At 42.0% G+C, this 27151-nt stretch overlaps 1 protein-coding gene across 4 annotated transcripts in view; it reads right to left on the minus strand.

Moving 5' to 3' along the window:
- FBXW8 (F-box and WD repeat domain containing 8) overlaps positions 1–27151 on the minus strand; it is a 235416-nt gene that overhangs the window by 173842 nt on the left and 34423 nt on the right. For 3 of the 4 annotated variants that reach the window (XR_012227014.1, XM_073560823.1, XM_073561008.1), the window contains exon 3: positions 12482–12646. The exons of the other annotated variant lie outside the window; for it this stretch is intronic. Coding sequence is in view for 2 of the 3 variants with exons in the window: in XM_073560823.1 (XP_073416924.1) it covers positions 12482–12646 (165 nt within the window). In the remaining variant the exon portion in view is untranslated. The remainder of the gene's footprint in view (positions 1–12481; positions 12647–27151) is intronic. 4 annotated transcript variants of the gene reach the window in all.

Genomic DNA, 27151 nt, shown 5'->3' on the forward strand with positions numbered 1-27151 from the left:
GGAGATTTACATACCGCATTCAGTACTAGGTTCAATCCCACGGGGATACTGATTTCCAAATTGTGGGTCTCAACCTGCGAATTGCTTTAGAAAATCTAGCTACCCCAGGAAGGGACTCTAAGGCTAGTTTCACACTAGCGTTTTTTTGCGCTGCGTTTTTGCACAGTGCAAACGCATACAAAAAATGCATCATGCGTTTTGTATGCGTTTGCTGCTTTTTTGCGCATGTGTTTTAACCATTTTTTAGCCATTTTTACTCTTAAAACGCATGCGCACATCTGCGTTCCCATAGACTGTAATGTGTTTTTTTGCGCATTCCGTGCGCATGCGTTTTTTTGAGACAGGTCGGACAGACCAAAAATGCAACAGGTTACGTCCGGCGTGCTTGGGTGCACACTACAAAAAAAACCGCATGCGCACGTAAAACGCGTACGAACGCGTGCAAACGCTAGACCATGCGCACCCATGTTAAAGATAGGGGAAAAGGACGCATGCGCATGTATGCGCAAAAACGCAGCGCAAAAAAACGCTAGTGTGAAACCAGCCTTAGCGTACTTGGCCTTAGATCACTGTCAGACCAACAATGGTTATACTGGCAAAGCCATCGTGTGATCTCTATGAGAAAGCTAACCATAGAAGAACAGCCGACAGCACAACAGGAATAATCAGGATGCACGCTCAATGTCCATAGACCCAATTGGACAAAAGTATCCACAGAAAAAAGAAAGAGAGCAGCATCCAATCCAGGTAAAAAATGTGAAAAAAAGTTTATTCTGCCATCATAACATACAACGTTTCGACCAAAACATGGTCTTTTTCAAGTATTAAAAAGACCATGCTTTGGTCGAAACGTCATATGTTATGATGGAATAATAAACTTTTTTTTTCACTTTTTTCACCTGGATTGGATGCTGCTCTCTTTCTCTTTTCTCTATGAGAAAGCTGTCACCATACATGTTTGGAAATGGTTTATCTCTGGGAGAACAAAGCAATCGTCAGTTTGAAATTGGACATGTCCCATCGACATCTCATTCGATCAGTTGTCCAGGACTTCATACACAATACACTGTCAGCTGAATCCATTAATTTCATATTGTATAGACAGTTTATATAGTTGCATTATAATTATGTTAAGAACTGTGTATGGTTTTCTTAAATAAACCCAATGTTTGTTAACTCAAAGAAAAAATCTATGTAAGTCCTGGTGACCAATGTGGCCATTCAACCAGGCCTTGTCTACATATCTACTTATAAAAATAAAAAATGAATATGAACAGATATTATATGTCTACACACAACCATCTGTAGATAGATAGACAGACAGACAGATAGTTAGAAAGAAGATTCTTAGCCTCAGAACCATGAGTTTATATGATCTTCTGTGTTGGGTTGATTCTGATGGTATAAAAATAAGGTATTCGTGTTAACAGATGTCCAACAGGTGAATTTTGTGACGAGAGAAGAGAGCAAATGCTTATGGTTTATTTGCCAGCATAGTGTAAAGAATATAGAGTTTGTTCTACTGTGGTGGATTACAGTGTAATTTGTGTTTGAGTGATTATATCATGATCACTGACAGCAATTTGCAGACTGTAAGATGAACCGGACTATAAGATGCACCCCAAATTTTGGGAAAAAATAGGAAAAAAAATGTTTTAAATAAAAAGGTTGCACGTCTTATAGTTCAATTTTACGGTAGCTTATGGGGGGAGTATGCGGTGGAGTGGGGTCAAAGAAGGCAGGGTTGCTGCTGCAGGAGGCCGGTGGTGGCAGGAGTGGGGCGATGAGAGGCTGCAGGCCCCTACGCCTTCACAAAATATTGACAGTGAGCAGAGTTCCCTTCTCAATGATTTCACATCTTCCAAGATCTCAATCTATGCATGCGCTGCCTCCGGCGGCCATTTTCTCGAAGCCCACCGCAGAGAAATCATTGGCAAGGGAAGTCACAAGTGGCCCCATTTTGTAAAATTCATCTAGGGGTGTAGTAAGCATTTTTAACCATCAGGTAATTCACAGAATTGTATAACATTGGGCTGAGTAAATAAAAAAAAAAAATTATACTAAAATTAGATTTAATTTCATTTTCAAAAGGGATAATAGGAAAAAATGAACGGAACAATTTGTTACACTATTTCTCCTGAGTACATCAATACTCTTTGTGTGGTAGAAAACTACTTTTGAGGCACAGTGATAAGCTCAGAAGGGAAAAAGGACCATGTTGGAGTTCAGATATTGCTGGAAAGGTTTGATGAGGCCATATCAACTTGGCAGATTCCTGAGCTGCCAAAACAGCAAACCCCCCCCTAAAATTGACCACATTTAACAAATTACATCTCTTATTCATTTCACCCCTTTACCCCCAAGGGTGGTTTGCCCGTTAATGACCAGGCCAATTTTTAGAATTCTGACCACTGTCAATTTATGAGGCCATAACTCTGGAACACTTCCATGGATCCTGGTGATTCTGACATTGTTTTTCTCGTGATATATTGTACTTCATGTTAGTAGTAAAATTTCTTTGATATAACTTGCGTTTATTTGGGAAAAAAATGGAACTTTGGCAAAACTTTAGAAAACTTTGCAATTTTCCAACTTTGAATTTTTATGCCCTTAAATCAGAGAGATATGGCACCCAAAAAAACTTAATAAATAACATTTCCTACAGGTTTACTTTACAACAGCACAATTCTGGAACCAAATTTTTTTTTTGTTAGGAAGTTATAAGGGTTAAAAGTTGACCAGCGATTTCCCATTTTTACAACACCACTTTGAGGGGTCTATATGAAAGAAAATACCCAAAAGTGACACCATTCTAAAAACTGCACCCCTGACAGTACTCAAAACCACATTCAAGAAGTTTATTGACCCTTCAGGTGCTGCACAATTTTTTTTTAACATTAAAAAAATTCCTAACATTTAACTTTTTTTCACAAAAAAATTCAGTTCCAATTTTTTTATTTTACCAAGGGTAACAGGAGAAATTGGACTGCAAAAGTTATTGTGCAATTTTTCCTGAGTACGCTGATACCTGATATGTGGGGGGGAACCACTGTTCTGATGCATGGCAGAGCTCGGAAGGGAAGGAGCGCCATTTGACTTTTTCAACGCAAAATTGGTTGGAATTGAGATCGGAAGCCATGTCATGTTTGGAGAGCCCCTGATGTGCCTAAACAGTGGAAACCCCCCACAATTGACACAATTTTGGAAAATAGACCCCCCAAGGAGCTTATGTAGATGTGTGTTGAGAACTTTGAACCCCCAAGAGATTCACAGAAGTTTATAACGTACAGCCGTACAATTAAAAAATCATATTTTTTCCACAAAAATGATCTTTTCACCCCCAATGTTTATTTTTCAAAAGGGAAACAAGACCTCAAAAGTTATTGTGCAATTTGTCCTGAGTACGCTGATACTCCATATCTGAGGTTAAATCACTGTTTTGGCGCATGGCAGAGATCGGAAGGAAATGAGCGCCGTTTGACTTTTTTCAACGCAGAATTGGCTTGACGCCATATCGCTTTTGGAGAGCCCCTGATGTGCCTAAACAGTGGAAAACCCCCACAAGTGACCCTATTTTGGAAACTAGACCCCGCTAGGAACCCATCTAGATGTATGGTGAGAACTTTGAACCCCCAAGTGCTTCACAGAAGTTTACAAAGTAGAGCCATAAAAATAAAAAAAATCATTTTTTTTCCACAAAAATGATATTTTTGCCCCCAATTTTTATTTTTCCAAGGGTAACATGAGAAATTGGACCCCAAAAGTTGTTTTTCAATTTGTCCTGAGTAGGCTGATACACCATGTGTGAGGGTAAATCACTGTTTGGGCGCATGGCAGAGCTTGGAAGGGAAGGAGCACCATTTGACTTTTTCAACGCAGAATTGTCTGGAATTGAGATCAGACGCCATGTTGTGTTTGGAGAGCCCCTGATGTGCCCAAACAGTGGAAACCCCCCCAATTCTAATTCCAACCCTAACCCCAACACACCCCTAACCGTAGCCATGGCAAGCAGGGTAACCCGATCGCAGGGGAGCGCAAAGGAAAGGGAGAAGCTTGAAAGGTTTTCTTCTTTATTAAGTTCCACTACGCGTTTCAACGGATAACCTCCGTCTTCATCCGGTGGCAAGTGACCCTAGCCATAACCCTAGCCCTAACCCTAACGGGAAAATGGAAATAAATATTTTTTTTTAATGTTATTATTTTTCCCTAACTAAGGGGGTGATAAAGGGGGGTTTGATTTACCATTTATAGCGGGTTTTTATGTTTGGCAGCTGTCTCGCGCTAAAAGACGCTCTTTATTGTAAAAATAGTTTTTGCAGCACCACATTTCGAGAGCTATAATTTTTCTGTATTTTGTCCCACAGAGTCATGTTAGGGCTTATTTTTTGTGGGACGAGTTGACGTTTTTATTGGTACCATTGTCGGGCACGTGACATTTTTTGATTGCTTTTTATTCCGATTTTTGGGACGAAGAATGAACAAAAACCAGCATTTCATGAATTTCTTTTGGGGGGGGGCGTTTACACCGTTCCGCGTGCGGTAAAATTGATTAAGCGGTTTTATTCTTCGGGTCAGTAAGATTACAGCGATACCTCATTTATGCCTTTTTTTATGTTTTGGAGTTTTTATGCAATAAAAACAATTTTATATAAAAAATAATTATTTTTGCATCGCTTTATTATGCGAGCTATAACTTTTTTATTTTTTCGCTGATGATGCTGTGTGGCAACTCGTTTTTTGCGGGACAGGATGACATTTTCAGCGGTACCATGCTTATTTATATAAGTCTTTTTGATCGCGTGTTATTGCACTTTTTGTTTGGCGGTGTGACGATGAAGCATTGCTTTCTGCCTTTTTTTGAAGGGGTTCACTAAAGGGGATAACTAGTGGAAGAGTTTTATAGGGCGGGTCGTAACGGACACGGCGATACTAAATGTGTATGTTTATTTTTTTTTATTATTTACAAAAAAGCTGCATTGCATCTCTATGGACATAAAACTCCATATTGACCTACAGCTCCAAGTAATGTCATTAGTTAGAAATGAGGTCTAGTGTCCATCTGTGCCAGGTTCCTTATCTCTGAAACTGTAATGAGTCAGAAATGCATGGTAAAAGCATTGACCAAACAGAATTAATCCTTTCCAATACAATAAACGGTTACAACATTCAGTACTTATGGGTGTACAAGTTAGTTTTAATATACACTCTTCGTGTTTAGTTGGGTAATATTAGTTTCATTGGATTTGATTTTACTGAATGACAAACTTGAAGGTTGTTTTATTCATTTCCTGGAAGGGTGGTAAGAGTTAAAAGGATGTGGCCATACATGTCACCCTACAATGCATTGTCATGCATCAGAAGGAACGCCAGGCCCATTGCACCTGAATATGGTCTCACAATGGGTCTGAAGCTCTTATCCTGGTACCTAATGGCAGTCACGGTACCTCTGGCTAGCACATAGAGGGCTGTGTGGCATCCAAATGCCTCCCCACAACATTAATGACCCACTGCCAAACCAGTTCCTCTGGAGGATGTTAGAACATTCTTCTCGGCATCTCTAGACTCTGTCACGTCTGTCACATGTGCTCAGTGTGACCCTGCTCTCAACCGTGAAGAGCACAAGGCGCGAATGTCGAATCTGCCAATCTTAGTGTTCTCTGGTAAATGCCAACCGCCCTGCATGGTGTTGGGCTGTAAGCACATTTTCAGCACCAAAAATACACTTATTTTCTCTTAATTATAACCACAGCCAAAAGGTCCAAAATCCATAGGGACCATATAACCGCCAGCAGCTAAGCCATGTTTGGTCTCTAAGCGTAGATAAAATCCCGATACAAAAGATGACATCAGTCTCAAACTTCTGTGATCGCACTATGAGACGTTATTGCATAAATTGGGATTTCCTAAAATCATGAAGGACTGAGACCAGCCCACAACCTGGGCCATGTAAGGTCATCACAGAGGGGTGTGCGGGTGGGACTCAGGGTCTGATAAAAGATAAATCACAATTATCATCAGCATTCGTGTATAGAGCTACATATCCTGGTTATGCAGGGGCCCCGTTTATTGACGGACAAATAGAAGCACTGTCCTTGGGTTAAACTCAATCGTCTCTGCGATCAGTGTAGTAAGTTATCCTGTTAATCGCTTTTATTTTATGTAACCGTTTATGCTGTTTTGTTTTGTTCCCCTTGTAGAATCTTTTGTATGTTTTTCATAAACACTGCCTCCCTTGAATTAAATATAAAATTTAATAGTTCTGTTCCTTCTGTTCTGTAAACTACGCCTCGAAGGTATAAGCTAATGTAAACCATGTCTAATCAACCAAGACAGATTAGTTGTGGCGGCGAGTAGTCTGGGGGCATCGGAGAGTTAGCCGTGACCATACTGGGATGTATACACATATTCCATGTGTTGGAATCTGGAGGTGTATATGCCATACACTTACAGTTAATTTTCTGATAGCTGGCCTAGTGGTGCGAAAAGGCTGCGGCCTTCTCCAATGATCATTGGCTGATCGTGTAATTATCCAGACGATAGGAGGCAGCAGAGAGCTGTTCGCTACAAAGATCACAGTGGGTGGTACTCGTTACCTTCCCGGCCTGTGATATCTGGAATTTGTGGTATTAAGAAAGTCCTGACAAATTAATTCTCCTGACAGTACCCCACTAAACAACAGCTTGAAGAGAGGTGAATGAGGGCCAAACACCACAGCTCCTCCTGAAGACCAATGATAACAAGTGAGGAATAGAGAATGGTTCTAAGTAAGGGCAGCTACCCCAGAAGGGGGGCTCCAGAATCTGCATCTACAATCATGGTAACACGTGCAATCCCTTCACCAAAGACACAGGGAAAAGAGAGCAGGACATTGTGACACATCACTGGTGTTGTAAAGAGTAGGTACAGATTGGGCTTTAGGGACATATCTCTGGTCAATCAGAGACAGTAGTGTAGCAAAGTAATCCCCATTGTTTCCCTTCATCAAAGACCAGTAGTTATGGGGTCTAAAGGCCCCGTCACACATAGCGATCTCGCCAGCGAGATCGCTGTGTGTGACAGCGATCAGCGACTGGCCCCCTGCTGGTATCACTGATCGCTGCAAGAAACCTCTGGACAATTTTCGTCACTGATCTCCCGCTGGCCAGCACGCATTGCTGTGTGTAACAGGCGGGAGACCAGCGATCAGCTGGTAACTAACGTACACATCGGGTATCCAAGGGACGTGCGTCCCTTTGTAACTAACGTACACATCGGGTATCTAAGGGACGCACGTCCCTTGGATACCCGATGTGTACGTTAGTTACCAGCTCCCTGCATCAGCGCGCTGGTAACTAACGAACACAGCGATGCCGCGCGCTCGGGGTCGGTGTGCTGATCGCTGGTGAAGCTGTCTGTGTGACAGCTCACCAGCGATCACATAGCGACTTACCAGCGATCCTGACACATTGATATCGTTGTCGGGATCGCTGGTAAGTCGCTATGTGTGACTCCAGCATAAGAAGAAAAGAAAAACAAAGAAAAAAAAAAAAGACATTGGTTTATTGGTTACCTGGTTTTCTGGTTTTTCTAAGCAACAACAAAAACTAGATGAGCATTTCCTGAAGGAAATACATGGTGCTTGAACAGCGCTGCCAGCTTTAGCACATTTGGCACCTCGGTAGCCACTCTGGCCACTTGGTAGCCACTTTGGCACATTCGGCTGAGCGGTTTGGGCCGCATTAATTGCAGAAAACGCGGAGAAGTAGAATAATAATAATAAAATATAAGAAATTGGATTACAATATGTTGCTTGAACCTAGAGGTTCAAGCACCATAAATATCCTGTCGTGTATAGGTATACACATACACTACTCACAAAAAGTTAAGGATATTTGGCTTTCGGGTGAAATTTCAGTATGTACCTAAAATACGCTCTCACTTTTCAGGTGAACTTAATGTGACTAAACTTTTGAGTACACATGTCCAACTGTTCAATGTTTCAGTACTTTTTGCACAACTTGCTGTTCTCTAACAAGGAGCTTAATGGCAAAAATCACAACAGGTGTTTGATCTATAAATCGCCCAATAAATTTCGGGGTTCAATTAGAATTGGTATTTAAACAGTCATTAACATCAACATCATGCTGTTCACAATTTGACATCATGACACCAAGACGACACCCTACAATTGATCAACAGTAACTCGCCACTGCGAGGCTTCAAGCAGGATATTCTCAGATGGAAGCCACTGAGCTTAGAGTATCATTACCAGTTTGCAACAGAGATACAGAGAGACTGGAAGTGTCACAGAAAGGCAGAAAAGTGGACATCCTTTTGGCCACATCCCACATTGATGACTGCTTCACTGTGACCAATGCTTTCGGAACTGGATGATGAATGCAACACAACTACAGGCACATTTAAAGAAGATGAGAGACACCCAAGTGTCACGTCAGACCATTTGAAACCATTTACTTCAGCGTGGTCTGCATGCTAGACGGCCTGCATGGGTACCTGACCATACCACTAGGTACAGGTGTCATCGACTTGCATGGGCTAGGGAGCATCTTCACTGAACAAATGACCGGTGGGCTTCAGTGGTGTTCACTGAGATTCATGCTCAGCAGAAATGATGGGTTGGAGATGTCAAGAAGAGTGCTATGCATCAGCCACTGTTAGAATCATAGAATGGTAGAGTTGGAAGGGACCTCCTGGGCCATCTGGTCCAACCCCCTGCTCAAAGCAGGATTCGCTAAATCATCCCAGTTAGATGTCTGTCCAGCCTCTGTTTGAAGACTTCCATTGAAGGAGAACTCACCACTTCTCGTGGCAGCCTGTTCCACTCATTGATCACTTTGTCAAAAAGTTTTTTCTAATATGTAATCTGTGTCTCCTCCCATTCAGTTTCATCCCATTGCTTCTAGTCTTTCCTTGTGCAAATGAGAATAAAGTTGATCCTTCTACAATGTGACAGCCCTTTAGATATTTGTAGACAGCTATTAAGTCTCCTCTCAGTCTTCTCTTTTGCAAACTAAACATTCCCAAATCCTGCAACCTTTCCTCATAAGACAGGGTTTGCAGACCGGTCACCATTCTGGTTGCTCTTTTCTGAACTTGCTCCAGTTTGTTGATGTCTTTTTTAAAATGTGGTGCCCAAAACTGGACACAATATTCCAGATGAGGTCTGACCAAAGAGGAGTAGAGGGAAATAATGACTTCACGTGATCTAGACGGTATGCTTCTGTTAATACATCCTAGAATTGCATTTGCCTTTTTTGTTGCTGCATCACACTGTTGACTCATATTCAGTCTGTGATCTATTAGTATACCCAAGTCTTTTTCACATGTGCTGTCACTTAGCCCTATTCCTCCCATTCTATATATGCTTTTTTCATTTTTATTACCCAGATGTAGTACTTTGCATTTCTCCCTGTTAAAAACCATTCTGTTAGTTGCTGCCCACTTCTCCAGTTTATTTAAATCTTTTTGAATCCTCTCTCTTCTCTAGTATTAGCTATCCCTCCTAGCTTTGTGTCATCAGCAAATTTAATCAGTTTACCCTCAATTCCTTCATCTAAATCGTTGATAAAGATGTTGAACAATACAGGGCCCAGGACAGAGCCCTGTGGTACCCCACTTGAGACATTCTTCCAACTGGATGTGCAGCCATTTACGACCACTCTTTGGATCCGATCACTAAGCCAGCTATGAATCCACCTAACAGTTGCCTTGTCCATTCCATACTTAGTCATTTTTTCAATAAGGATTGTATGAGAGACTTTGTCAAATGCTTTGCTGAAGTCAAGATATACTATATCTACAGCATTTCCTTGATCCACCAAATCAGTGATACCGTCATAGAAGGAAATTAAGTTAGTCTGACATGACTTATTAGTCATCAGACGAGTCTTTTTGGTGGCGGTGGTATTGTTACGGTATGAGTAGGTGTGTCTGGTCAATACAGAACTGCCCTACACTTTGTGAATGGTACAGTGACAAGCCTCCACTAATTGGAAATCATTATTCCAATCATTGTGCCCCTGCATGAACAACACAGGCGTAGTTTCATATTCATGGACAGCAATACTCCAGCTCATAGATGTGGCATCAATAGGGAACGGCTGCTGGAGAATGTGGTATCTTAAATAGAGTAGCCTGCACTTTCTCTAAACCCGAATCCCATAGAAAATTCTATGGGATCAGCTGAGTCACCGTGCAGTCACTGTCTGTATCCCAGAACCTCAATGACTTGAGGACTGTCCTTCAAGAAGAGTGGGATGCCATGCCTCAGCAGACAATAAAGTAAATTATGAACAGCATGAAACATTGTTCTAACTGATGCTTAAGGCCACATGACAAGTTATTAAAACATTTACATTTTTTGTTGGAGTATACCCACCACTGTTGTTGGCTTTTGTTTCAATTGTTTGAATCACCATTGCACGCTGCTACTTACATATGTGCCCTACAGTCCTCATAAAATATCACCGTAGCGTGAACTTTTTACATTTTCCATAAATGTTTGGTCAATGCTTCTACGCTTCATTTCTGACTCATTACAGTTTCACAGATAAGGAACCTGGCACAGATAGAAATGTGGTCTGGTGTCCAACTAATGACATTACTTGGAGCTGTAGGTCAGTATGGAGTTTTACGCCCATAGGGATGCAATGCAGCTCATGGGGATATACAATTTAAGGTAAGAGAAAGGGTTGAGCTGAGATATAACACCTGGTTTCAGTAGGAAGACTGGTCTCATGGTCAATCTCGGACTGCTATATAGCAGGAGGCTCTCCCAGGTATGGAGAATAGGTATAATACATATCTTTTCAGATATTGTGCATTTTGTAATTTTGCAATATTTGATTTCTATTTTTCACTTTAGTAAACTGTATTATTTCTCTTGGTCATTGTGAGTCCATTATTTTTTTTAGGTATACCTTTTTCTGGTATCATAAGATTATTTCGAATTGTTATTGTATAATTTAAGAAGGTTTCACCCTCTGGGAAGATAAGTCTGTAGTCAATCTATGTGACTGCAGACTGCCGGATGGCAATACGAACAGTAACAATTCCCCAGTACTCACTGAGCGAGTGCAGTCACGAGACCACCAGTATGCGAATTGTATAGCTGCAGTCACTTGCCAACTAGACATTGAACCACTTTTCTCAATGTTTTATTAAAAGGAGCAGAATGGAATATAAGCAGAATGCACACAACTACTCCTGAAAACGCAGACGGCTGGTGACATGAACGAGCGCTCACACAAGAAAAGTTAAGGGTGGACATATCTGTTGTTGAACCATAATCTAACATCCATATTCTGTACATTGAGTGCTATATACCTGGGCTTGGATGTCACCAGTCCACAAGTATGGACGCATCAGCACCTGTATTTCGCGTATACCTTAATCTCTAGCGCAGCGCACGATCCTTGGGTATAATTAGTTTCAGAGGATTTAGGGCAAAAATGTCAAAAGTGTCGGTTCTCTCCAAGGCACTGTGTACAAGCAAAATTGTAAAATCCTTAAAGTCCCCAAATAAACAGTCATCTCTACTGTGCTCAGGGGAAGGGAGTTAGCAATTCAGTATCTGACTTTGCTTCAAGTTTTAAAAAGTTGATAAAAAAAATTGCATTACCCGCCTTCACAAATTGATACAACAATAAACTGGATTTGTTAAATGACGGATGAGATGCTTACGTTGCCTGTACATAGTGAGCCAAGTGTCTTGTGCTAAGTACTGCTCATATAAGATAGCGGGGGTCCTACCGGGAAATTCTCCGGTTCCCCTGTGGGCCAGTCCGAGCCTGTCATCAGAGTAGTCAATCTCAGTGAAGCCACTAACATATTGCTGACATATAAAGCCCCCCGTAAACAATCATTTAGCCTACATCTATCACTCCTAAAGCCTCCCATACACAGGAATGTTCAGCTCTGATGACTGTTCCCATGTTCTCAATGACAGCCGCTGACAGACTTCTCTTGCTTATCTCCAAGAGAACGAAAGGATTGACTATTAGGAATTTGATGTGCAGGAACCTTCTTTCTCCCAACATCATTTGTCGGGTAAGAGTGGGGAGGCCCCCCATACACATTAGACTGTCTGCTGATCCCGCCGATAACCGTAATGAGTATACAGCAGGTTCACCATAGGTTGATCCATTACATTCAAGCATGCAGATATCCTTTCATTATATCTTACAGCAGGAGATTGCAAATTCATACTAAGGTCTGAAAAAGCTAAATATTTAATGGCAATTGTGCTTTTCGCACCAATTTCGAAGCATTCATTCACACCCATACTAACTTTCCGTGAATTTGGAAATATTTCCTTTAAGTGCTAAAACAATCTCCATGAAGTGAATGAAAATGTAGATAACAACAAAGTAGTTATTTACTCCGGTGATATCAGCAGGGTTAGCAATTCAGCTCTGCAAGAGATTTGTTTTGAGCGTGTAATGTTGTTACAGAATGGTGCACACAGACAGGGGCGAGGTACCTTCCAGTTCGTCCTCAGCATGCTCTCCCGAGTGCGTCTTTCTTTCAGAGCTCCCTTCCAAGACGAGCATGCTGTAACCTGTCTGTCAGTCAGGTGTCCTTCCCGTTGGCACACACGGTACCACAACATCTCGTCTTCAGCAAGAACCCTCCAAGATTTGCTTACCTATAGAGAATGAAAAGGATGAGGCATGGAAAAAAAAATACTTGGCTTATTTTTATCAAATAGCAATGATAAATAATTCAAGTTTTAGAACTGATCTTGTTCCAAAGAGTGTTCAACCTTCTTTCTAATCCATGAGACATAAAGAGATTAAATGATTTAGCAACACTCAATCTGTAGATAATAGATGTCAGATTTGGCCTTCAGACTCTGGTGACTTAAGGGCCTGTCACACTAAGCGATATCGCTAGCAATATCGCTATAACGTCACTGGCTTTTGTGATGTTATAGCGATATCGCTGTGTGTGATACTCCCCCGCTGGTTATCGCTGATCGCGCGAGAACGTCCTGGGCCGTTTATGGTCGTCAGCTTCCTGCTGGGCTTCCTGCTGTGACGACGAGTGACGCGTGGACGCGGGCGGGAGGACGTCAGGATCGCCTTGTCTGACAGGTAAGTAGCGACCCCCGACCCCAGCGATGTCGCTGGCGATGCACCAGCGATCCTGACCGCGTCATATCGCTGGTACATCGCTAAGTGTGACAGTACCTTTATAGTTGCCATCAGAAAGGCATTCTTACATAAACCCTCAATCAATTTTATGCAGATTCTAAAAGACTGCTAATGTGTGTCAAATACAGTCAAATTAGAGCACTGTGAACGTTTCCTAAATGCTTCATAGGCTAGGCTCACTTGGTTTTGATGCGGTCACAACATTCATTTAGTAATTCTTCAAAATCTCTAAGTAAAGAACCATAGTAAGTCAAGGTTAGCTTGGAAAAATAGTGGGGTCATGGAACAGATCATAAAGTGCACCAGCAGTACTGACGAGGAAAGCCAGGTTTATTGGTCTAACAGGCATGCATCCTTAAGGGGTTCTGTAATGTCTGTCCGAGGCTGTAGGCTCAAAGAGGCTACCTCAGACAGACTTAGCTCTAGCCACTCCATCTGGCAGATGCCAGAGGAAATTTGGCCCTCACCGATTCACCCCTGGACACAGATCTGCTCTTACGACGAGATCTACTGGATTCCTTCCAGAGAGGGGCTGCTGGCTGGATGAGCAAACCAAAGTGTAACCAAACCAAAGCAAAAGAAGTGTAGCTAGTCTGGAAATAGTAGTGACAGGACAAAGACAGAAGCAGAAAACAAAAGCCAAAGTCAGATGCCAGGTAATAAATCAAAGTGCAGTCAAACAGCGCCAGGTCGCAACAGGGGGAACAACAGAAAAAAACAAGGTCAAGGTACAAGTCAATCACAAGATCCACAAACTGTCAAACCTTAAAGTGCAGGGAAAGTCCAGGCACATTATCTAGGGATACTATTGAAGAGAAATAGCGCAATGGTGCATTATCCAGTGTAAGTATATCAATTTAAAAATAATACACTCACCAGATGGAGCTTGTAATAAGCATGGAGGATTCGCTGCTGCAGAAACCACAGATCCACGAGGGACCAACGTAGAAGATGCAGGATAGGAAAAAAAGTGGTAAGACAATCCGCGCTGTGAATCACTGTGAACAATTATTATTACAGTGGTCTTTATTTGACGCGTTTCGAAGTTTCACAGAACTCCTTCCTCAGGTTTTTTCCTAAGGAGTTCTGTCAAACTTCGAAACGCGTCGAATAATGACCACTGTAATAATAATTGTGGTATTCTATGGATATAGAATGGTCTAGTACACTGAAACACCAGCTGTGTATCCACCAGACTTCTGCACAACACAACTGATGGTCCCAACCCCATTTAAAAGGCAAGAAATCCCACTTATTAAACCTGACAGGGCACACCTGTGAAGTGAAAACCATTTCCGGTGACTACCTCTTGAAGCTCATCAAGAGAATGCCAAGAGAGTGCAAAGCAGTAATCAAAGCAAAAGGTGGCTACTTTGAAGAACCTAGAATATAAGACACATTTTCAGTTGTTTCACGCTTTTTTGTTAATTATATAATTCATAGTTTTGATGCCTTCAGAGTGAATCTACAATTTTCATAGTCATGAAAATAAAGAAAACGCTTTGAATGAGAAGGTGTGTCCAAAGTTTTGGTCTGTACTGTAGATCTGCAGCTTGTGTCTACAGAATAACGCGCTCCTATGCTGACGAAATAGGACTGAGGTCTCTTGACCATAGTATGAACAATCACATTTCTAGACCTAATCATCAAGAAGGAAAGCCATTAATTAATCCGGCCCATGTGACAGACAGTAACAGCCGAAGCCAAATGTGGACTGCAGGCCACAGTTTGCCCGGGTCTGACCTAGCATATACTGTTTTTCTGGGGTAAAAAAAATATGGAACATAATTGTGGCAAAAATGCAAGAAAAAAATACTTCAATTAGACAAAAAAAATGAGTCCAGCAGCGATTTTCCAGCCAAAAGACTTCCAACTTTGGTTGTAAATTCACAATAGCACAATTCCTTCAGCAGGCTTCTGACCATGAGTGGTCATTTCTGCTGGACAGAAGAATGTGCCTCCTGTGAATGTATGCCGAACTGCACCATATGAATTAGGACATACCAAGATTTAAAGCAGAAGAGTCAGGGAGGAATAAGAAAACTTTTTTTTTTTTGCTCTTTACATATTATGGATTTTCAATCAAGGCAATAAAGTCCCAGAGGGAATGGACATTGTAACCATTACCTAATCTTTCCGAGAAGCTGGAGTAGGAGAGTTAACCAGCAAAACCTTGATGCATGTTGGTTATAACTTAATGCAGGAGAATTGGCAGGGAGCGACCGAGAAAGGGCCGCGCGGAGCCAGGCTCAGCTGTATGAAGTCGCTAATAAAACCCTCCTCAGCATTTTAGTTCATGGCACCGCTGAGATTTCGCGTGAAGAGTATAAAGAGCCACTGGCATCCTGTCAGATTTACCAGCTTCCTGAGACGCTTGGAGGTTCATGTAAGGCTTCATGAGAAACAACAATGATTTCATCCCCCACAAATCTAATATCCTGTAAATAAGCCTTTGTGTATTTTTAATATAAAAGATTTTTTTCAGAAAAGAAATATAAACCAATCTGGATTAAAAAAGCACCAGGAGCATATTAATAGCAATATTACTGATGTTACGCGTAAAGAATTGGTTTGTGAACTTTTTATGAGCTGGATGTGGCCACATTCCTAATAAAACTAGGCTATGTCTAGCCCGCAAACTGCGGTCAGCCAATCCTTATCAGCACGCTATACTTTGGGGCCCTGTAGCTCCCCATCTTGTCCACCTGCCAGCATCCTTCATCCCTCAAGCACTTTCTCTTGTATATTTCTACAATAAACTAAGAAGAAATGAAAGAGGGAGAATTACAATGAGAGCTGCTGTGCCTAGAAACAATAATGTAACTAAAAGATAACAAAAAGGCATAATAACGCAAATAATAGATTTCTATTTTCACTATTCTTTCTTTTTTTTTTGCTACGAATTGCTAGTTCGGTTCTATAGGTAGGTTGGCCAGTGAGGGATGCCATTTCTTAGGCTACACTTGCCTATTATTGTCCATGGGGGGAACCAGTAATGTGGCCAGCGAAGGCGCATAAAAAAGTTGACTGGTGGGATTCCCACCAATCTGATCTGATAATGATTAATATGTTAGTCAAGGACAACAACCTTTAAAAAAACTGGATAGACTAAAGTTATGGTTAACGCAAGGCCTTGGTGTGTATTACATGGCTCAAGACAGAAGTCACATACACTTCAGGCACTACAAGGGGCATCACACAGTGAATTATGGCACAAAGAGAAAATGTAATGGTTGATCATAACACTGAAGCGATGATAGTTCTCATATTGCGGAAGGAGAACCCCGAATATGGTTTTAGGAAATTACTCCACTTTTTCTTTTCCAAATTTATCCTTGAGAGTTCCCTAAAAGTAACGACAGAAGTCTTTAATTTTCTATCTTAAAGAGGACCCTTCACTGAATTTTTTTTTTTATTTAAAACTGAACATCTCCTCTCATCGGTGCGGCTCCAAGGATTCTGGAAGAGTTTTTATTTTGCGCCCCTCCGTTCAAAAGTTAAACTCCTTAGTGTTAAGGTACTGTCACACTTAGCGATGCACCAGCGATCCCGACCAGCGATATGACGCGGTCAGGATCGCTGGTGCATCTCTAGGTGGTCGCTAGTGAGCTGCCACACAGGCAGATCTCACCAGCGACATAGCAGGGGTCGGGGGTCGCTACTTATATGTCAGACGAGGCGATCCTGACATCCTCCCGCCCGTGTCCACGCGTCGCTCTTCGTCACAGCAGGAAGCCCCAGCAGGAAGCTGACGACGAGAAACGGTCCAGGACGTTCTCGTGCGATCAGCGATAACCAGCGGGGGAGCGGTCGGAGGTAAGTATCAGACATAGCGATGTCGCTAGCAATATCGCTATAACGTCACAAAAACCAGTGACGTTATAGCGATATTGCTAGCGATATCGCTTAGTGTGACAGGCCCTTTAAAAATGACAATTTACCTTCAAAGAACTAGGCATCTGCCAAGGACTTCTCTGTAGGCACAGCCACGTTAAGGGCTCATAATCACTTGCAAGAGACTCGCACAATTCTTGTGTGAGTCTCTCGTATGAAAACCTGGCACTGCCGCCGGCACTCGGACCGGAGCGTGTGGCTACATGTATTTCTATGCAGCGGCACTCTCCGGTCCAAGTGTCGGTGGCAGTGCCAGGTTTTCATGTGAGACTCGCACGAGAAGCATGCGAGTCTCTCGCAAGTGAGTATGAGCCCTTAGACTAGCCAGCGTTCAGGAAGAAAATGAAAACGCCCTCGGAGAAATTCTGTGGTGCACGCTCAGATAGTTGTAGGGAAAATCCGTACCATTATTATGAGGGATATAACTCTGGAACGAAGGGGCAAAGAGAAAAAAGAAAAAACAGTTCCAAAATGAGACCAACACCAAATTATATTTAAAAAGCCATTGAAATGTCCACCTTTAATTAAGTGGTTTAGGATGATGATTACCACTCAATACAGACAAAAGAAATGCATAGAGGAAGATTTTAGAGGAAGATTTTAGAGGAATAAGAGGGGACCTTGAGAAAGTGTGTGTTTGTACAAGATGGCGGTGGCCTGCAGGAGTGTCACCTGTCCGGCCTTCTCGGTATGCAACTTGGAATAACGCACAATAAAAAAGGAATGAGTGCTGCGAGTCACGTAACGGATTGATGATCAATGATGTTTGCTGAGCACCGCTACAGTTTGCACATATGACCGTAAGACCTTGAAAATATAGTAAGAAGCTGTTATATGGTCTCAGTGGTGCCGGTGAGGACTATCTACTTGCTGGGGTGATGACGTTCCCCCAACAATCCTGGGAACATGTGGGGCCATCCTTGGTCATTTTATTACCCATGTTACAGAAAGTCTATTCCTCAAAAAAAACCTTAGAAATGAAGGGGATTTGTTAACGCAAACACAAGCTCAATGTCAAACATCGTTCCTCTGGTGAAGTGTTGTTTCAAAAGTTCCATATCTGTAATAAACTCCGCTGCCCTTCAGTAAAGTGAACCCGCCAAGGAGGTAAAGTTAATGCATCAGAAGAAAAACAATTATTCCAAAACATTTGCAGTCATTATGTATAGACAGATGGCGGAGGAACATTGTCATTACATTACAGCAAGTCAGGATGCTCCCATCTCAGTAGGTTTATTTTGCCTTGAGGAAACTGTCATACCTGTCTCTGCATGTTAACCCTTAACATATACACTATAAGCCGATTACTTCACACTGATAGATACTAGACTGCTTTGCAAAATGCTGCCACGGATAACCACCCGGGAGGAAGAGAAGAAAAGCCTTGTAAATGGAAAAGGATGCAAGTTTGTTGGGTGTGAGGACTGAAGTGTGATTAAGCCTGAAAAGGATCCCTGCCATCTCTTTGCTCTACTGTTTTTCGAGAGAGAAATTTGGCGAGCTAGCTAACTAAGCAAGCAGGTCCCCCCCTCCAAGGCCACTAGTACAGTTTAGGATGCCAATTCCTTAAAACTGGCCCGGTCTTTCTGAGCTCCCAAGGCCCCTTCATCTGAAATCTCTTGTAGTAAACACTCAAAAAGCAGCGGGGCATTCAGCTGAACAGAAGCGCTTTCAGCGTCTGATAAAAATATATGAAAAAAAAGACAAAACAGAGAGAGGGAAACAAGGTTTTTGTGCCGATTTCTCGTGTTGCTGCTTTTCATTATTTGAGTATGAAAAGCAGCACAGTGATTAGTACAGTAATTTTTCTAAAACAAGACAGAGTAAAAGAAAATTGTATCAATCCAAATACCAAGCACATGGAAAAAAGTTTAACCATCCATGAAATGGAACAAATAACTTACAATATCTGCAGAATCTCACACAGCACTGGCCCATAAGTAGCAGCCCCATCCTTAACCCCTTTACGTCCCCTGATACGCATTAAAACGGCGGCCATTAAGGGGCCCAATTCCCTCATCAAAACGGCGATCGGTAAGAAGGGTATAGTGTCCCCCAGAGTCCAAAAATCTCCAGAGTTTCAGCTACCGGGAGTAGCCGAGACCCTGTAAAGCGCGATCAGGGCAGGATTTTCCAATCCCCAATCACGTGAATGCCATTATTCAATGAATAACGGCGATCACGTAAAAAAAAGTGTGCCCGCTTTTAAAATCATTTATCTCTCTTCTGACATGATGTACATGTCAGAGGAGAGAGAAATTATGTCCCCAACCCCCCGTTATCTTCGCCATTCCCCGCTTCCTCTGTTCCATCCTCCGGCCATTGTGATCCATCCCCTGGCCCTCCGCCTCATCTTCATGAAAAAAAAAATGGCGGACGCATTCGCATTGCACCCATCCAGATCTACAGTCCGACACTCGGCTACAGCAGGGACTTTTCCTATTGGTTCCCGACTTGATCATTGTGATAGACCCTATCACAGTGATCAAAAGCCAATAATTAGTAAATCATCCCCTTAGTCAGGATGCATTTTTTTTAATACTATTTACTTCTGTCATTCTTTGCTGTTAGGGTTGGGCTTAGGGTTAGGTTTTTTTTTCAAAAGTTTGAAAAAAATAATAAATGATGACGATATGACTAGTGAAGAGAACAAGTGCTCGCTACTCGAGTTTGCATTGGGTGCTAGGGCATGCACCGAATATCATGGGTGCTCTAGTCTCCACACTGCATATTTTGCGGATATTAGGCCAAAAAAACAAACAAACAAACATGCGGGGACTTCTTGGCATACACAGGCAATCTCTGCATGTTTTTTGGTTGTGTAACACCCGCAAAAACTGAGGGTTGGGTACCTGAGCATGTCAGAGCACCTGCGATATTCGGTGCATGCCTAAGCACCCAATGCAAACTTGAGTAACAAGGACATGACGACAAATTCAATATGATGACCTAATGTTATCAAATTTTGTGTAGTACTTTTAGGTTCAAAATTATCACTACACCACTGGATAAAATCCTTGAGGGGTGTAGTTTCCAAAATGGGGTCACTTGTGGGGGGTTTTTGCTGTTTATGCATCTTGGAGGCCCTGTAAATGTGACATGTTGCCCTCTTTCTATTTCAGCCTATTTGCGTTCCACAATTCAAATGGTGCTAATTCCGTTCCGAGCCCTGCTGTTTGTCCAAACAGAACTTTTTTTTACTACATGTGGGGTATAGCTGCATTCGAAAGACAGTGGGTAACAAGCTGTGAGGTTCACTTTTTGGTTTTGCATCTTGCAAAAGGATGAAGGGTTAAAAAAAAAAATCCTGCCAACAGTTTTTAAGTATTTAAGTTGTGCAGTTTTTAAAATAGTATCATTTTAGGGAAGTTTCCAATATATAGGCCCCTCAAAGTCCATTGAAATCTGAATAGTTCCCTAAAGAAACAGGTTTTGTAAATTTGTTGAAAAAATTAGAAATTGTTAATAAACTTTTAACCCCTATAGCATCCTAACAAAATAAAATGACGTTTGAAAAATGAAACAGATGTAAAGTACACATATGGGAAATGTTATTTAATAATTATTTTGTAGGACAAGTAACTGGTTTAAGGATATTCAGATTGAAAGTTTGAAAATTGTTATTTTTTTCTTCAAGTTTTTCGCCAAAATTGCGATATTTTCACAAATAGAATGGAAATGCACTAGCATTAGACACCACTGATTTCCTTTTCTTCTCCGCTTACCCAGACTGCTATGATAACACCTCCTAACCACTACAACACATCTGATTGAGGAGTAATTGGTGCAATTATGCAAAATACTGAAAATGTTTTACTTCATCTCTCTGTATGTTGCATATAGACTGAATGTACCACTGACCAGTGGGGAACGCAATTAAATGTAATATTGAGCAAAAGACAACAAATGGGATGTACTTAGACGTTCCAACATGACAACGATCCAAAACACAAGGCCAAGTCGACCTGTTATTGGCTACAGCAGAACAAAGTGAAGGTTCTGGAGTGGTCATTTCAGTCTCCTGACCTTAAACTCATTGAGCCATGCTGGGGAGATCTGAAGCACGCAGATCATGCTAGACAGCTCAGGAATTTACAGGAACTGGAGGCTTTTTGCCAAGAAGAGTGGGCAGCTTTACCATCTGAGAAAATAAAGAACCTCATCCACAACTACCACAATAGACTTCAAGCTGTCATCAATGATGTTAGAAGGGACAATACACAGTATTAAGAAATGGGGTATGTGAAATTTTGATCAGGGTCATTTTGATGTTTTGGGTTGTCATTATGATTTAAAAAGAGAAAACACAGTAGTTTAACAATCAATGGCTTCACCCAACCACTAACCATGAGTGGAGAAAAAGTTTTGGTGTTATTCATATTCTCTGAAAAAAGGCCACGGAAGCAAAAATTATGCCGGGGTATGTAAACTTTTGAGCACAACTGTATATGTTATAAATTTTTCAAGAAATGCATGTGTGTTACTTGTATTCATAGTTACATTTGTTCAGGCATTTAAGTTGGGATCTCTGTAGGATCATATTTCTAAGCGTGATATCCTAAATACATGCTCATCCTAATGATGAAAAAGAAAAAAGAGAAATTCCAGTGTGAGAAATGGAAAATTAAAAATCCATTTTATTGTGCCAATGCATATTAAAATTCCAGCAGGTACAGCATACTAGTCGGATGACTGCAGAACAACGCGTTTCGACGCCTCAGGTCTTAACATGATTTGGAAAATAGACCCCCCAAGGAACTTTTCTAGGTATGTGGTGAGAACTTTGAACCCACAAGGGCTTCACAGAAGTTTATAACGTACAGCGGTACAATTAAAAAATCATATTTTTTCCACAAAAATGATCTTTTCACCCTCAATTCTTATTTTTCCAAGGGTAACAGGACCCTAAAAGTTATTGTGCAATTTGTCCTGAGTACGCTGATACCCCATATGTGGGTGTAAATGACTATTTGGGCGCATAGCAGAGCTCGGAAGGGAAGCAGCGCCATTTGAAGTTTTTGGCTGGAATTGAGATCGGACACCATGTCGCGTTTGGAAAGCCCCTGATGTACCAATACAGTAGAAACCCCCCACAAATGACACCATTTTGGAAACTAGACCCCCCCAAGGAACTTATCTAGATGTGCGGTGAGCACTTTGAACCCCCCAGTGCTTCACAGAAGTTTATAACGCCCGGGCGTGAAAATAAAAAAAATCGTATTTTTTCCACAAACATCATCTCTTAGTCCCCATTTTTTTTATTTTTTTTATTTTCAAAAGGGTAACAGGAGAAATTGGACCCCAAAAGTTGTTGTCCAATTTGTCCTGAGTACGCTGACACCCCATATGTGGGAGAAAACTACTGTATGGGGACACGTCGGGGCTCGGAAGGGAAGTAGTGACGTTTTGGAATGCAGACTTTGATGGAATGGTCTGCAGGTGTCATGTTGCCTTTGGAGAGCCCCTAATGTACCTAAACAGTGGAAACCCCCCACAAGTCCTGGGCCCTGTATTGTTCAACATCTTTATCAACGATTTAGATGAAGGAATTGAGGGTAAACTGATTAAATTTGCTGATGACACAAAGCTAGGAGGGATAGCTAATACTAGAGAAGAGAGAGAGAGGATTCAAAAAGATTTAAATAAACTGGAGAAGTGGGCAGCAACTAACAGAATGGTTTTTAACAGGGAGAAATGCAAAGTACTACATCTGGGCAATAAAAATGAAAAAAGTATATATAGAATGGGAGGAATAGGGCTAAGTGACAGCACATGTGAAAAAGACTTGGGTATACTAATAGATCACAGACTGAATATGAGTCAACAGTGTGATGCAGCAGCAAAAAAGGCAAATGCAATTCTAGGATGTATTAACAGAAGCATACAGTCTAGATCACGTGAAGTAATTATTTCCCTCTACTCCTCTTTGGTCAGACCTCATCTGGAATATTGTGTCCAATTTTGGGCACCACATTTTAAAAAAGACATCAACAAACTGGAGCAAGTTCAGAAAAGAGCGACCAGAATGGTGACCGGTCTGCAAACCCTGTCTTATGAGGAAAGGTTGCAGGATTTGGGAATGTTTAGTTTGCAAAAGAGAAGACTGAGAGGAGACTTAATAGCTGTCTACAAATATCTAAAGGGCTGTCACATTGTAGAAGGATCAACTTTATTCTCATTTGCACAAGGAAAGACTAGAAGCAATGGGATGAAGCTGAATGGGAGGAGACACAGATTAGATATTAGAAAAAACTTTTTGACAGTTAGAGTGATCAATGAGTGGAACAGGCTGCCACGAGAAGTGGTGAGTTCTCCTTCAATGGAAGTCTTCAAACAGAGGCTGGACAGACATCTAACTGGGATGATTTAGCGAATCCTGCTTTGAGCAGGGGGTTGGACCAGATGGCCCAGGAGGTCCCTTCCAACTCTACGATTCTATGATTCTATGAAATGACCCCATTTTGGAAACTAGACCCCCTGAGGAACTTATCTAGATGTGTGGTGAGCACTTTGAACCCCCAAGGGCTTCATAGAAGTTTATAACGACCGGGCGTGAAAATAAAAATATCGTATTTTTTCAACAAACATCATCTTTTAGTCCCCATTTTTTTTATTTTCCCAAGGGTAACAGGAGAAATTGGACCCCAAAAGTTGTTGTCTAATTTGTCCTGAGTACGCTGATACCTCATATGTGGGAGAAAACTACTGTATGGGCACACGTCAGGGCTCAGAAGGGAAGTAGTGACGTTTTGGAATGCAGACTTTGATGGATTGGTCTGCGGGTGTCATGTGCGTTTGGAGAGCCCCTGATGTACCTAAACTATTGAAACTCCCCACAAGTGACCCCATTTTGGAAACTAGACCCCCCCACAGAACTTATCTAGATGTGTGGTGAGCACTTTGAACCCCCAAGTGCTTCACATAAGTTTATAACGCCTGGGCGTGAAAATAAAAAAATCATTTTTTTCCGCAAAAATGATATTTTTGCCCCCAATTTTCTATTTTCCTAAGGGTAACAGGAGAAATTGGAGTAGGCTGATACCCCATATGTGGGGGTAAAACACTGTTTGGTCGCATGGCAGAGCTTGGAACGGAAGAAGCACCATTTGACTTTTTCAACGCAGAATTTGCTGGAATTGAGATCAGACGCCATGTTGCCTTTGGAGAGCACCTGATGTGCCCAAACAGTGGAAACCCCCCAATTATAACTCCAACCCTAACCCCAACACACTCCTAACCCTAATCTGAGCCCTAACCCTAGCCCTAGCCCTAACCCTAACGGGAAAATGGAAATAAATACATTTTCTTTTAGCTTTATTATTTTTCCCTAACTAAGGGGGTGATAACGGGGGGTTTGATTTACTATTTATGGCGGTTTTTATGTTTGGCGGCTGTCACACGCTAAAAGACACTTTTTATTGTAAAAATAGTTTTTGCATCACCACATATTGTGAGCTATAATTTTTCCGTATTTTGACCCACCGAGTCATGTGAGGTCTTATTTTTTGCGGGACGAGTTGACGTTTTCATTGGTACCATTTTCGGGCATGTGACATTTTTTGATCACTTTTTATTCCGATTTTTGGGACGCAGAATGAACAAAAACCAGCGTTTCATGAATTTCTTTTGGGTGGTGCGTTTACGCCGTTCCGCGTGCGATAAAATTGATAAAGCGGTTTTATTCTTCGAGTCAGTACGATTACAGTGTTACCTCATTTAGGTCGTTTTTTTATGTTTTGTCGTTTTTTTGCAATGAAAACAATTTTATATAAAAAATAATTATTTTTGTATCGCTTTATTCTGCGAGCTATAACTTTTTTATTTTTTTGCGGATGACGCTGTATGGCGGCTTGTTTTTTGCAGGACAAGATGACGTTTTCAGCGGTACCATGGATATTTATATGCGTCTTTTTGATCGCGCATTATTGCACTTTTTGTTCGGTGGTATGATAATAAATCATTATTTTTTGCTTTGTTTTTTATTTTTATTTTTTAAGGGGTTCGCTAAAGGGGTTAACTAATGGGACAGTTTTATAGGGCGGGTCGCTACGGACACGGCGATACCAAATATGTGTACTTTTATTGTTTTTTTATTTTGAAAAAATGGATTTATTGGGGAATATTTTTTTTTTTACTAATTTATTTAGCGATTTTTTAAAATTATTTTTAACACTTTTTTTTTTTTTTTTTTTTTTTTTTACTTTATTACCTTGTCCCAGGTGGGACATCACTGTCCTGTGACAGATCGCTGATCTGTCACATCACAGATCACTGTGACAGACCAGCAATCTGTCACAGGCAGTTCTGCAGACTTCCTCATGCCTGCGCTCATGCCAGGCCCCCGAAGGCCCCTGTCGCCATCTTGGATCCGGGGGCCTGTAGGGAAAGAGACCCCCGCAGCAGCGCTGCACATTGCGCTGCCGTGGGGGGCTCAGGGAAGCAAGGAGGGAGCCCCCTCCCTGCCGATGCTTCCCTTTCACCCCCGGTACACCGCGATCGCGTTTGATCGCGGTGTACAAGGGGTTAACGTGTCGGGGGCGGTCCGTGACCGCCCCTAACACATTGTGCCGGGTGTCAGCTGTGATAAACAGCTGACACCCGGCCGCGATCAGCGGCGCTCACCACGTGGGCGCCGCTGATCGCTGGGACGTAATATTATGTTCATGGTAATTAGGTCCAGGGTCACATGGACGGAATATTACGTCCCTTGTAGGTAAGGGGTTAATAGTAAATTTAAAGAATCAATATTTTTGACAACTTTTTAAATATACATACAACTTTTTTATTATTACGTCACTAGACATGTCCGTTTTCAAGTTTTTACAAAGAATAGTGTGGTAGTTAAATCATCTAGCTATAAAATAAAATCTGACCTAGCCTTAAATAATTAATAGTAAGGCTTTATTATACTGAGCTTTCATCATTAATTTGTCCCTTCTACTAAGTAAAATGTAATCTTGTCCACGATCTCTTACTATCACTGGCCGTTTCCTTTGGTGTGAAGGTACTGTCACACTTAGCGATGTACCAGCGATCCCGACCAGCGATATGACGCGGTCAGGATCGCTGATGCATCGCTAAGTGGTCGCTAGTGAGCTGCCACACAGGCAGATCTCACCAGCGACATCGCTGGGGACGGGGGTCGCTACTTACCTGTCAGACGCGGCGATCCTGCGTCCTCCCGCCCGGCTCCACGCGTCGCTCGTCTTCACAGCAGGAAGCGCCGCAGGAAGCTGACGACGAGAAACAGTCCTGAACGTTCTCGCGCGATCAGCGATAACCAGCGGGGGAGCGGGTCGGAGGTAAGTATCAGACACAGCGATATCGCTAGCAATATCGCTATAACGTCACTAGTTATAGCGATATTGCTAGCGATATCTCTTAGTGTGACTGGCCCTTTAGAGTACCCAAAAGGTGAATTTCAATTACTGAAAAAACAAAAAGAAAGGTGGGAAAGCTCATCAACGTTGCTTATATTGATATCTTCTTGAAATAATCCAACATGAAAAGGAAGCCAAGGCTGCAACTGATCTCTGACTTCCTCTTCATGTTCAATTAGTATGAAGGAGGGCAGAGTGACGCCAGCACTGATTGGGCGCTGGGCATCACGTGTCATGCACCTGCACGAGAGCCCCGGGACGGCGAGTGTCGACACCGCTGAAACGGCTCCGGCATGGGAGGGGAGTATAAGCTTTTTTATTTTATCCTTTATCGGGGCCAAACAAAGATCAAGAAAGGGTTGTCCTAGTAGTGGACAACCCCTTTAAGTCATTTTAAAATGCCCTACCATTCACTCTGTATTGCAAGTAAGGGTTCTGTTTATATTACCCACTTATGAAGAGGTGTTTGAGAATCCCCCGTGTATGATGGGATACGCAAAAGAATCGACACCTGCTGGCTGAAAACTGAAACTGCAGTTACTCCCCTTTCCGCCCTGAAACAGCATCATCGGGGACTAAGGCGAGGCTGAGACATTCCGACACTCCCCTTGCTTAATTTGCCTCCCTGAAATGAAGCGCCATTACTGACACTCGCTTCAGGAGCTGGTCCCTGCAGTGACTCTCTTGTAAAGTGTCTCCTCAGTGCGCAATCTCTCCCAGTAC

Source organism: Dendrobates tinctorius, unplaced genomic scaffold (assembly GCF_039654945.1).
Source record: "Dendrobates tinctorius isolate UK_male_01 unplaced genomic scaffold, ASM3965494v1 ptg000003l, whole genome shotgun sequence".
Lineage (NCBI taxonomy): Eukaryota > Metazoa > Chordata > Amphibia > Anura > Dendrobatidae > Dendrobates > Dendrobates tinctorius.